Consider the following 11683-nt stretch of genomic DNA (forward strand, 5'->3'; position numbering starts at 1 on the left):
CCCTCCCCACACCCAACGCCCCCACCAGCCCCCACAGCAGCAGCAGCAGCGTTTCGCGGGGCTCACCTCAGGGGTCGGGGTCGGCCCCTCTACAGCGCCGTGCGGGCTGCTGTGCCTCAGCCTGCCATCCCTGCCTACCCCGGGTAAGAGGGACACGCTGCTCATAAACAAGGGCTGTTGACTTCACACACTTCACAGCTGTACCAGACCGTTTCCTAGAAAACACTTGGAACTTTAACAGTAATGTTCAGTCCAGTGCCTGGCACCTTGTGAACGCCATTGTCAGAGTCATTTCCCAAATTCTATTTGAGCAGGTCTCTGTTTAGTGCAGCTGTGCTCAGACATTATTCACACCTCACTGCCTTTAGCAGCACATTGTCAGTTCACAGGCTATTCAGTGGCGTAGGATGCACTGATGGGATCGCACTGATGAATGAACATGCAGACACCGGCATCTGCAGACACACACACACACACAAACACCAGCCTGCTCACAGACTACAGATTATTCCCATTCACTGTGTGTGTGCTGTGCATGTTGTTGCTGTGCTGTGATATTCAGATCAAATGACTGGCGAATGGACTTGTACCGTGATGATGGCATTCAGCTCAAGCCAAACACGATGAGACCGGGGCTGTAGGAAATACCCTGTCCATATGTGCTCAACTGAAAACTGCCCCTCCCAGAACGTGACCCATACACAGTCCCCTTTAGTGCCCTGATTTCCCCTTAGCTGGGGAACAGGAGCAGGTTATGGGCTCATTTCGGCTCATTGAACGTTATCTATCAGTCCCACAGGTCTGTCGAGTGTTTGCGGTTGGAGCTTAAATGGAAGTTGTATTTCCTCTGCATGCTGCATGGGTGTGAAGTAACCTCTCTCTCTCTCCCCCTCCCTTCCTGTTCCCCCCTCTGTTTCGCTGTGCCGTGACGTTCATCCACACGGGTTTGTGGGACTGTGCACCACTTCGTTTGCACCCCCCCTCCCCCCATCTCTCCTGTCTTCTTCCTCTCTCAGTGTGGTGTATCAGGATGGGTTTTACGGAGCCGCAGACTTGTATGTAAGTAAACTGACCTCCCACCGACACACCCTCCCCGCCCCTCCCCTCACGCCTTTCTCCTGCTCTTTTCTCCTCTGGGGTGAATCTGCATGTGCGTCCGGCCACGTGCCGCACAGAGCCGCCTGCGTCACGATGAATGGACCCGCGGTGAAGCACGACGTCCTTAATGACACATAGTGCTGTTCGCCTTAGGGTCGCCGTTTATTGTGATGATAATAAAAAATAAATTGGGTCGACACAGGTCATGTGATCTCAGGGACGGGATGGAGGGTCTCAGACTCCAGCACAAAGGCTGCTCTGTGGGCAGATGTGGCAGCGTGTGTCAGTGTGCGAGTGTGCCAACAAAGCGTGTGTGTATCCAGGTTGACAACGGCTGTTTCTGTTCTCTCTATAGACTAGTGTTTCAGGACTCAGTCCTTAGTCCCAGATTGGCTCAGGTAGGGTCAACTCGACTCCAACCCCACAGTGTGCATTGTTTTACTGTACTACCCCCTGATCCTATGAATCATCTTGTGATCTGACCTGGAACATGTTGTCTTTTAGTTGTTATCAAAAGTAAATTACCACTGCTTTGAATTTTGCTTTGTTTTCCTACTAACTCACTGAAATGTGCACTGTTTTCGATGGCGGGGAAGGGCTTTGTTTGTGGACTCGACTAATAAATTGTGCTGAGTCTGTTTTTTTCCTTCCAGTTTGTTCAAAAGAGAACCTGGTCTCTTTTGTCTGGTTGGCTAGTTTTGCAGAAAAACGACGCCCATCCTTATCTTGGCCAAACTCACACCTTCAGAAACATAAAATACAAACACATTATTATATAAACTAGAGGCTGCTGGGTGCAGCCGGTGTTACCCTGGGGCGCGAGACGCTCTGAAACGGAGAACATGGCCTCTTTCTGAATTAAACCACCCTGACCCCTCCCAGGATGATTACTGAAGCATGTGCTGATCAGCTGCTGCATGCAGACGTACTGTATTACTGCTGCGTGTCGTCCTTTCCCTCCACTCACCCAGAAGGCCTTGCTCTCTCCCCTAACACCCCTGTTGTTCCCACCCCGCCCCTCCGCCACTGCTCCGTGTCCTGCAGGCGTCTCGGAGAATGCCGGCGTCTTTCTGTTGGCCTTTGCTGTGCTCTGTTCTGATCCAAGCGCAGGTCCTCATGCAGTGGAGGTGTTTTTTTTTTTTTTTTTTTTTCATTTGCGTAGGTGTGAAGTGTAATTTTGGGTCATGCATGCAGTCTCGGTGCGAGGAGATGATTTTAGTGTCAGTACAGGCTTGTGTGGGTGTGTTTGTTTGTGTATGACTTTTTTTTTTCCATCTTCCTCTGTGTTTTCTTTCTCCCGGATCCCCGGGAAAGATCACCAACAATAATAACAAATGCTGTTTTTGTCATTAATATGTCTGGCTCCTCAAGCTGTTGACATATTTGTTCATTACTTGAATCCTCTGACGAGACACTGAGGTTTCTATATGGCCTCAGCTGTGTGAACATTTTGTCTTCCACTGTTTTCACCTTCCCAGTCGCCCTTAGTGGTAATAATACAACCTTGACAGTCCAATTTCCTCCGTGTCTTACCGATAAAATACTTCCACCCCACCCCCCCCTTTCCCCATAGAGAAATGCAGTATACTTTATTTATTGTTAGGAACAAGTCACTTTCTTCTGAATAAGAGGAAAATGATTTGTGAAATGTATCTGTAGTTTACACATTGCTTGTATTTATTGTTAACACATTAATCATCTACAGACTGTATTTAAAATTACCCTTTAAAATTACCCAAATTTATATATAACTGTTTTGTGGAATTAAATTACAGTATAATGCATTGCTGTATGGAGCCCCCCCCCCACACACACACACACCTTACCTCTGTGTTGTTCCTCATAGTCATGTGATTTAGTTCTGTTGTATGTGTGTGCATGTGTCTCTAGGGAGGCTACCCTGCTGCTGCGGCCGCCGCTGCCGCCTATCGCTACGCCCAGCCCGCAGCAGTAACTGGAGCGACTGCTGCAGCCGCCGCCTACAGCGACAGGTGAGGTCAACCCAGGACACACATCAACAAACAGACACACAGCTGCTGAGATGCAGTTTTGGCACAGAAGACTCTTCTCCGCTGTTCTTTGATTACACAGGGAAATCAGATGTAAAAGGGCATAAATGCTCAGCAACAGTATTTATGGATGGATAACGGTAAAACTGAAAGCTACTCTGCCTACTGTCTTTTAACCCAGAGGGTCTAGTTAGTCTCAAAACAAAGTGGCACCACAAACAGCTCCTAACCGTTCTCTGCCCCTCCCATCATGTCCTGTTTCCAACGTAAACTACAGATGCCTGGTTGGGACAAACTGTGCAAACTGCAGCCTCTAGTCTGAAGCTAGTGTTAGCTGACTAATCATAAATCAGTCCAGTAGAACACTTTGGTTACTGCTGATGTGACACAAAGCATTGACGTTACACAAAGCTCCAATTAGTCTCAAATTAAAACCATATTAATTCAATACAAAGGTAAAATCCTGACCATGCTAGGTGGCTAATGCTACCAAAACAAACAGCTTAGCTTTAGATGCACACAGGCGCATGTGAACAAACAACATGGTCAGAAAGGCCACAGGGTAGCTGGTCAGAATCACTCAGCTGTGTAATGCGCTGTGTGTTGTGTTTGTGTTTCTAGTTACGGCCGGGTGTACACTACAGATCCCTACCACGCTTTAGCTCCAGCTGCTGCTGCTTATGGAGTGGGAGCCATGGTGAGACAACTGACACACGCTCTACATGAAAGTACTTTTAAACAGGTTTTTACACAATACAAGGTAGTAGGTGTGCAAAGGGTGTGTGCATGTTAATAAATGTACACATTTGCAGTCTTGGATAAATAAATGTAAATATGAACCAGCTGCATTTTACAGATGACTCACAACTGCAACAATGAAGAGCTGTAACTTGACTCTGTTGTCCCTTCTGTCTCTTCCAGGCCAGTTTATATCGGGCCGGATACAGTAGGTTTGCTCCTTACTAAAACCACAAATCACACCCACGGAATTTCCCATCGCTCCAAAACCCTTTTCCCAGCTCTTTGTCTGGCAGGAGCTCCCCTCCATTTCTCTGCAGGCGGACTATAGTGACAAGTCACAGGGTTTTTGTTTCTCTTGTTTTGTTTCTTTGTTATTGTGGCGAGACAGGTCATTGCCACATCATCAGCTCGAACTGTTTCTTTTCTCTGTCGCTGACATGGACACTGCCAGGAGTGTCTCCCACATAAAAAGCCGGAGCTAACTACGCTGAACTACGGGGCACAAATTAGGACGTTCTTTAGAAACACTATGAGACCCGGAGGGAGAGAAACTACTGTTCCTGTGTGATCCTGCACAGTGCAACCCTTTGAACTTACAGTACACCCACTGCCCCGTACGGCCTCACGTTTCCATTCAACGCCAAGTATATGGTTCCTCTACATGTGTCTTTGGACCAGATGACAGACCTGCCACAGCACAGCATCAATAAGATAAAGTAGTCCTACTTTTAAACACTAAACACTTGGTGCAAAGCTAAAGACACATCCCTCTGGTTTAGCATCATGGTATAAGAAGGAAATCATGAATCAAACTCTGGTTGTGTGATACAGACAGAGGATTTGTGAGTAAAACTGAACATTGAGTCGGAGCCGACCTGGGAGCGTCTGGCTGACAGAGCCCGCTACAACTGTAAACAACCTGACATGGGAGGAAGTCCAGCGTTTGCCAACACAACCCCGCTGTAAGAGGAAACAGAAAGTTAGAAAAAAGGTTCCAGAACAAGTGTGAAATCGACAAGGAAAACAAAAAGCGACTTTGTTTTTTCTGCATTACCTCAGTTTGTCGTTTTGCTGCCATTGAGGAGAAGCTGCATAGACTTGTCATTATATATAACGTGGACACGTTGACATCGTTATTTTCAGTGACACAGCCATGAATCTGTCCTTATTGCTGGTCTGCACATATTCCATTTAGTACCATGGGTGCAACACTACACTTTCACTGCAGCTATGAACAGACCCTGTATGTTATGTCCATTTGGAGAGCTCCGCCTGCCTCCCCTCTAAGGCTCGCCCTCAATCTGCTCGTAGTACTTCTTCCAAAAAAAGGCCTGGATGCACTTCTCTGTGCGTCCTCCGCCGTCAGACATTCCAGCTGTAGCAGCGATGCAGAGGAGGAGCGGGTCCGACGGACAAAGGACCATCGCAACACGAGGGAAGTAGATTTAGCAGAGCGGACTGGAAGCAGGAGAGTGGGAGGCTAATCATGTGGCGGTCAGCCCGAGCCCCTCCTGGCTGCAGGCGGAGCCGCTCTGTGCGTGGACACGGTGTCTGAACTCCACTCAGCAGAAGAGCACCGACTAGAATCCAGTGAAACAGAGAGACTGCAGTCATGAAGTAATGAGAATGGTCTATTTATATTCATTCTTTTCACTAGGTGTCCACATCGGTTAGTCATTTTGAATCACACTCTCTGAGCCGATTGGCTCTGAACAGTCGGACTGGCAGTTCTCTGACCCGTATACTCTCACTATGTTGTTATTGCTGTTATTTGCCTTTTTGGTTCCAAAGATTTTCTGAAGAAAGCACATTTTTGGTCCTGATGTATTTCTTATATTTGTGGTCAGTTTTCTTTGCCTCTTACTTTATTTTCAGTTTTTTATCTGTGGTCTGAAGTTGTATTTTTCAGTACAGCACCCTGAGAAATGTCATTGAAGTAAAGACGCAGGATGGGTTTGAAAGGTTGCAGCAATTTGGGAATTTTGACCTGCAAACAAAACAACCCAGTTCAGTTTAATTGAGTCCACACGCTGATTTATTGGCTTCGTTTTAGTGATGCAGAGGTGTTTGCTGCAGACGAGGGAAGTCGGAACAAGAGGTGGAGTCAAGAGGAAGACAGAGGTGGACGTGAGAGGATATTTTTTAGATTGCATTTGCCAGCAGGGCCAAATCTGTGGGGGGTGGGGGGCATCCACACAATGTGGAGAGGGCCCTGTGGTCCAGCAGCGCCCGCCTTCTGAACAATGTGTGGGTGGTAGAAGGACACTGTGGCGGTGAAGGTGAGAGGCTGAGCTGGTCATCACTAGCCAACAGGACAACACCGCCCACTGTCTTTGGGTTTGCTTTTCCCATGGGGGGCACAGTCGCTCAGGGTGGCGCGGGCAGCATGAGGAGGGTTGCATCGTTTTGTATGATTGTGAAAACCATGTGCAGTAGGTCCAGTGAGTATTTTTGGTGCGCATTGCCTCTTTTTTTGTCTTCTTATTCCTTATAAGTATTATCAGAAGTGTTGCTATGCATGCTGTTGTGAGAGGGGAAGGGCGTCGGGCTTTTCGTTTGTGCATGAATTCAAATCCTAGTGCTGGAGGAGGGTGGGGTGTTCACACAGCAGCAGGGGGAGAAGCAGCTCCGTGGGGGGGGTTGCCTCTGCAGCCGTGTCGTAGTAATCACCAGTCAGCAGGTGTGGGTGGATCCTGTGGGCTGCTGTAAACCAGTGACAGCTTCACTGGGAGAGCTGGTGATGGAGACGACGCTGGTGCAAAGTATTATTGTGAACCCGGCCACAGACGCGCCCATTTACCTCCACCTCGCTCCCCGGTTGGGACAGCTGCTGTGGAGGTGGCCTGCCTGGTTTCGTCTCCTGAGGACGGAGCTGTGCAGCAGCGACACAGACGTTCTCCTCAGCCGCTGACCCCCCCCTCTCCCCACCCTGCACTCCAGTCAAACCCAGTGGGATTTTTGTACAGGGATTTCATAAATGGGTTTCAATTGCATGTGGAGGTTTTTTGTCACATGCTCTTAAAAGCTCATTTAATACGAGTGATTTCTTTTCAGTGACGTATTTTTTCAGTGTTTTACTTTGCCACCCTTGTGTCTGCCTTGTTTATTCTCTTCATTATTATTGAATGTATATAATAAATAAACTGTTTGGTTTTTATACTGGTCTTTGAACACTTCCTACAGTGTGGTCCCAAACACTCACACCTACCGATCACCAGGAGCTGATGGAGCCCGCTCTCCACAGTCCAGTCCCTAGACTTAGGAGCTGGTGTCCATGATGTCATTCTCTTCCCATAATGGTGTCGGGCTTATCGTTATCTTTCCAGTGTTTGGTTTGAATGAGGTTGTCCAATCAGAAGACGGTGTTTGATTCACCCCAGTGTGAAAGGTCAGAGCATTGTTGCGACCAGCTGAACAGGAATCTGACTGTCCAGAAACTTCTCGGTGGTGCATCAGCTCAGTCCGGCGATGGACGGTGATGGATGGAGGCAACAGGATTTACACTGCTTGACTGGGTTGCACCTTTTGCTCCTCTGGTACAAGCTCTGTAAGCTCTTCTGCCACCTCCAACTTTCTCATTGCTGCCAAGGGGGAACAATCTGGAACAATCTTTAATTGCATCTGGAGTTAATGGCTGTAAATAGGCTGGATGTGGCAGGAAACCTCATATCCCTGCTAATTGCTCTAATGCACAAGAGGCCAATTGTCAATTTGATGGTGTGCACTCTCTGAGTAATTGAAGTCAGACTAATTGGAAGAATACATTGAAGGCCGGCTGATAAGAGGGGGATGAGTGAAGATTGCATCTCTGCTGAAGTGAGAAACTGACCTTTGTGAATGGCAGAGTCACTGTGGAGGGAAAGTGCAGAGCACACCATCGTGACCTCGGTCAATATGAAACTGTAGAGTTGAACAGTGATGCTAGGTTTCTGTGTAAACAATATGATGACCATTATAATACCTCCCTCTATACTGGACCCCAGACTGAAAAACACACAGCTAACTGTTTCTGTTTCTGGTTGTTTTGCATCTCTTTGGTCTTGTAACCGAGCTCTTTCAGACAGGCTCTGGTTCAGGGGGCCCGCTCAGTAATCCATCCATAATAACGAGAACACATCTTTAACCAGGCTGTATATTGCCTGAGTTGGGTCAGTGTGGCCGAGACACTGCCCCCTGCTGGTACAAAGTGGTGCTACCACTGCTCTGCGTGGTGGAGCTCCAGTTTGCAGCAGGTGCCTGGAGGCATGGCGCAGATTCTGCTGGAGAGAGGAGCTGGCCTTTGGTGCACCATCTGTGCACATTGTGAGGATATTACAAACAGATCCAGGCTGTTGTTGGTGAACATTTTATTGACAAATCTTGTATCTGTCCATATACACAGAACGTGTGTTGTTTTTGCTGCAGCACAGCATCCAGGAGCTGGGATGTCACCGTAACCACGAGGATGTTAATCGGGGATGGCACCCCCCCACCCCACCCCTCCAGAGCTGGCGGGTTTCCTGTCCTAACCTCCTCCTGCCTCATCTTAGTTTATCTCCCTCTTCCCTCTCCTCCCGTCTCGCTCCTTTCATCCCTCCTCTCCACCGTTCACAGATGCTTCTGCAGCTTCACGCCGCCTCCATCACCTCAGGGATTACATGCCACCCCAGTCTAGCACACAGTGTACACACAGACACACACACACACCATCATCACTAAGCATTTGTGATGTGCATTTCTCGCCAGAAGAAGGCTGCACCCTGGACACTTCCAGCCTCCCTGGTGAAAGTCACACTGCTGAGTCGTTTCTTTTCGGGACAGGGGGTTTGACAGTTCTGTTAAAACATTTCTTATAACGCTACACAAATATTTACATTTGCATGAGGACATTAACAAAAAGCAGTTTTGTGCCGAGCATTTGAAATACAGAAGGGTTGGGTCGTGCTCAGCTTTGGGTTTGGTTTCAGTTCATGTGCATGTTGATTTTATTCTTGTCCATAATATTCATCATAAGGTTCCGCGTAGTTGGTGGGCTGAGGCCGAGGAATGGTGTAGTCTTTGTCGGGGTCGATTTCCTGAAATGCACATAAACACACGTTCATGTCGGAGCAATGAATCCCCGTGATAAACTGTGCTTTAATAACGATGTGACTCCCCCTAAAGATCCCCAGTGGTTAAAGGTCACGATGATTAATTCTAGGATTACTCACTCTCACGGAGAATCCATCGTAGGGCGACTTCAGCGACTGCTCGGTTCTCCTGCCTGAAGGGGGGACACATGATTCAGTAATGATCAGATCATTATATGTAGTTGACCACAAAGGGCCACAGTGAGAGCTGAGCTCTTGTTCTAATGCTGGACACGGGCTCCATGTTGATTCTGACTGCTCAGTGAGTCTGGAGCTGCTGGTTGGACTCACTTTGACTGGGACGTGTAGTATTGGGGGGGCAGTGACCTTTATAAGTTCTTTTCCTTAATGAATTATTGTTTTCAGAGCTGAAATATTCAGTTGATGGATTGATGGTTGAATTAGCAGAAAATTAATAATGATCCATTTTATTTGGACACTCAAGGTCACTTTACATCAGTCAATAAAAGTAAGTAACCCAATATAAAATTACAATCAAGCATTAATAATAAAATATCATTAGCAATAAAACCTGAAAATCAGCGCTGAATTATTTATTCCAGTGCAATTATAATGAATATGCTAATTTGAAAATTTAAGTTTTATTGCAGTCTTAAGTTCAGTAACTGCATCTAATGAGCAAATATGAGGGAGAAGAACTGTGGTGCAGCACAGGAGAAGGCCCTGGGCTCCGTGCTGAGGTCAGGGGCAGGGCCCCTCGCCGAGGTCAGGGGCAGGGCCCCACGCTGAGGTCGGGCCCTGGGCCCCTGTGCTAAGGTCAGGGGCTGGTAGAAGACTTGCTGAGGACCGTAGCGAGCAAAGTGACCTCTGGAGGTCCTGGGGGTCATATTTGTGGTTTTGATATGACCTATATGGATGGATTATGTAAGGCCCTCTCGAGGGTTCATGTGAAGAAGACCCAGCAGATAAGCAGGGGAAAGATCGTGCTTTAAGTCATGATTAATTAATCTCAGTTATTTTTAAGACAAACGGTCCACAGCAGTGTCGTCTCTTTAAAAGGGGATATTTACTTAATTTCTTTGTCCTTTAAAATAGTAAATTGACTGTTTTCAGACTGTTGGCCAGAAAAAAGCAGAAGATGTCATCTTGGACCTTACATTGGGAATCTATGATGTGGATTTTTCTTCTATCTGACATTTCATTGACCAAAGCAATTAAATGAATTAATCGATAAACAAATCGGATTAACCACTAATGACAGTAGTACTTAATTGCAGCCCTGACTCTTTTCGAACCCTACATCGAGCTTCAGCATGACACATGTCTCTCACCTCTCCTGTTTTCTCCGTCTTTCTCAAAGCTTCCATTTTCCTTCCCTTCCTTCTGACCGCCCAGTTCTGGGGTGTCAGCGGTGGGGCTGGTCCAGCCCACAAAGCTCAGGGGGATATCCTTGGACTTGGCCCCCCCTCTGCAGAGGAAGGCGACCTGCGACAAGGCGTACCCCATCAGTAACACCCAGCCGTTGGCCACCAAGGCGATACTAAGCACCGGGTCATCCCACTGCGGGCGCCGGTCAAGCTCAGGGTTTCCCCTGGTGAGCATGGTGATCCACACCACCCAGATGCAGGCGGAGAGCAGCAGGGTGAGCCAGAGCACCATGGCCTGTTGCCTGCCCTGCTGGTTGATGGGCCCTGTGTAGCTGTAGCTGTAGCTGTGTGTGAAGCAGGAGCGGCACATGAAGTGCAGGGAGAGGATCAAGCTGATAAACAGGAGGCACAGCACGTAGATCTGCAGCATGACAAATTCCTTGGGGCTGTACTCACAAGGGTTGTTGTCCCGGACCACCACAAGGATCAGCCACTCGGCAGAGATGATCACCTGCACGGTGAAGAGCCCCAGGGCTATGGCAGGCTCGCTCCAGCCCTGGGCTGCTGTGAAGCCCAGCAGAGCCAGGAGGCGAGCCAATAGGCAGGAGAAGGCCAGGCAGAAGAGCACGCTGAAAAGGAAGATCCTGGTGGCGCAGGTCTGTGGGGTAAGGCGGATGATGAAGGAGAAGGTGATGGCGAAGATCCCAGCTGTGGCCAACAAGAACAAGGACATGGAAGTAACCATGGCTGCGATGCTGCTGCGCTGGTGCCGGGAGGCACTGCAGATGCACAGGGACCAGAGCAGCAGGCCCAAGAGGAGAGTCATGGTGAAGAGGAAGCCTGAGGAGGCCAGGGTCTCCAGCACGATCCCCCACGCTGCCCGGCGGTCACACAGGTACCTGTAGATGGGGTCCAGTCCTGTGCCACAGCCTGGCACGCCCTTCAGGGAAGTATCGTTTGAGAAGGCAGAGGAAGCGGTTGGGGTGTTGGCTGAGCTGGTGTTGGCTGCCTGGCACAGACAGGTGAGGAGGACACACAGGAGGAGGGGGAGAAGGAATTTGTGCTTCTTGGGTAAAAACACCATTTTCCTTGTAGTAATCTGGGGGAAGGCTCAGCCCCTCCTTTTAACTGTCCTCTGATATGGCAGCTCTTTTCTCCTGAAACAAAAGGCACGCGTATGTTTGAGGCAGTGCATTCGAACTGTTGGAAGAGTTTCAATAAGCTCAGAGGCTGTGGATGGATGAAAGTCAAGATAACACAGGAGTCACAGCGTGGAAAAGGAGACAGGGCAGAGAGCTTCCAGCAAAGCGAACAGGAGGAGGGAGTGTGTAAACAAGCCAGGACAAGGCAGAGGAGTGAGTGAGCCAAGGCCGAACCCTGCAGGAAAAACAGCCGCAAC

General features: G+C 48.5%; 2 protein-coding genes across 6 annotated transcripts in view; one reads left to right on the forward strand and one right to left on the reverse strand.

Annotated features, from left to right (window-relative positions):
- The window catches only part of LOC109974624 (RNA binding protein fox-1 homolog 2-like), a 44189-nt gene extending 39113 nt beyond the window's left edge, over positions 1-5076 (forward strand). For 4 of the 5 annotated variants that reach the window (XM_020624921.1, XM_020624923.1, XM_020624920.1 and 1 more), the window contains 5 exons: positions 32-143; positions 1017-1059; positions 2989-3089; positions 3729-3804; positions 4029-5076. In XM_020624921.1, the coding sequence (XP_020480577.1) occupies positions 32-143; positions 1017-1059; positions 2989-3089; positions 3729-3804; positions 4029-4073 (377 nt within the window). In that variant the 3' untranslated portion in view covers positions 4074-5076. Of the gene's footprint in view, positions 1-31; positions 144-1016; positions 1060-2988; positions 3090-3728; positions 3805-4028 lie in introns of those variants that run through there. The other variant, XM_020624924.1, reaches the window with a different exon arrangement.
- A 3115-nt stretch (positions 5077-8191) lies between these two features.
- The window catches only part of LOC109974666 (G-protein coupled receptor family C group 5 member D), a 4185-nt gene continuing 693 nt past the window's right edge, over positions 8192-11683 (reverse strand). The window contains exons 2-4 of the mRNA XM_020624987.1: positions 10249-11441; positions 9038-9090; positions 8192-8902 (exon numbers count right to left, since the gene is read on the reverse strand). Of these exons, the coding sequence (XP_020480643.1) occupies positions 8813-8902; positions 9038-9090; positions 10249-11368 (1263 nt within the window). The 5' untranslated portion in view covers positions 11369-11441 and the 3' untranslated portion in view covers positions 8192-8812. The remainder of the gene's footprint in view (positions 8903-9037; positions 9091-10248; positions 11442-11683) is intronic.

Source organism: Monopterus albus, unplaced genomic scaffold, assembly GCF_001952655.1.
Source record: "Monopterus albus unplaced genomic scaffold, M_albus_1.0 scaffold342.1, whole genome shotgun sequence".
In the NCBI taxonomy this organism is placed as follows: Eukaryota; Metazoa; Chordata; class Actinopteri; order Synbranchiformes; family Synbranchidae; genus Monopterus; species Monopterus albus.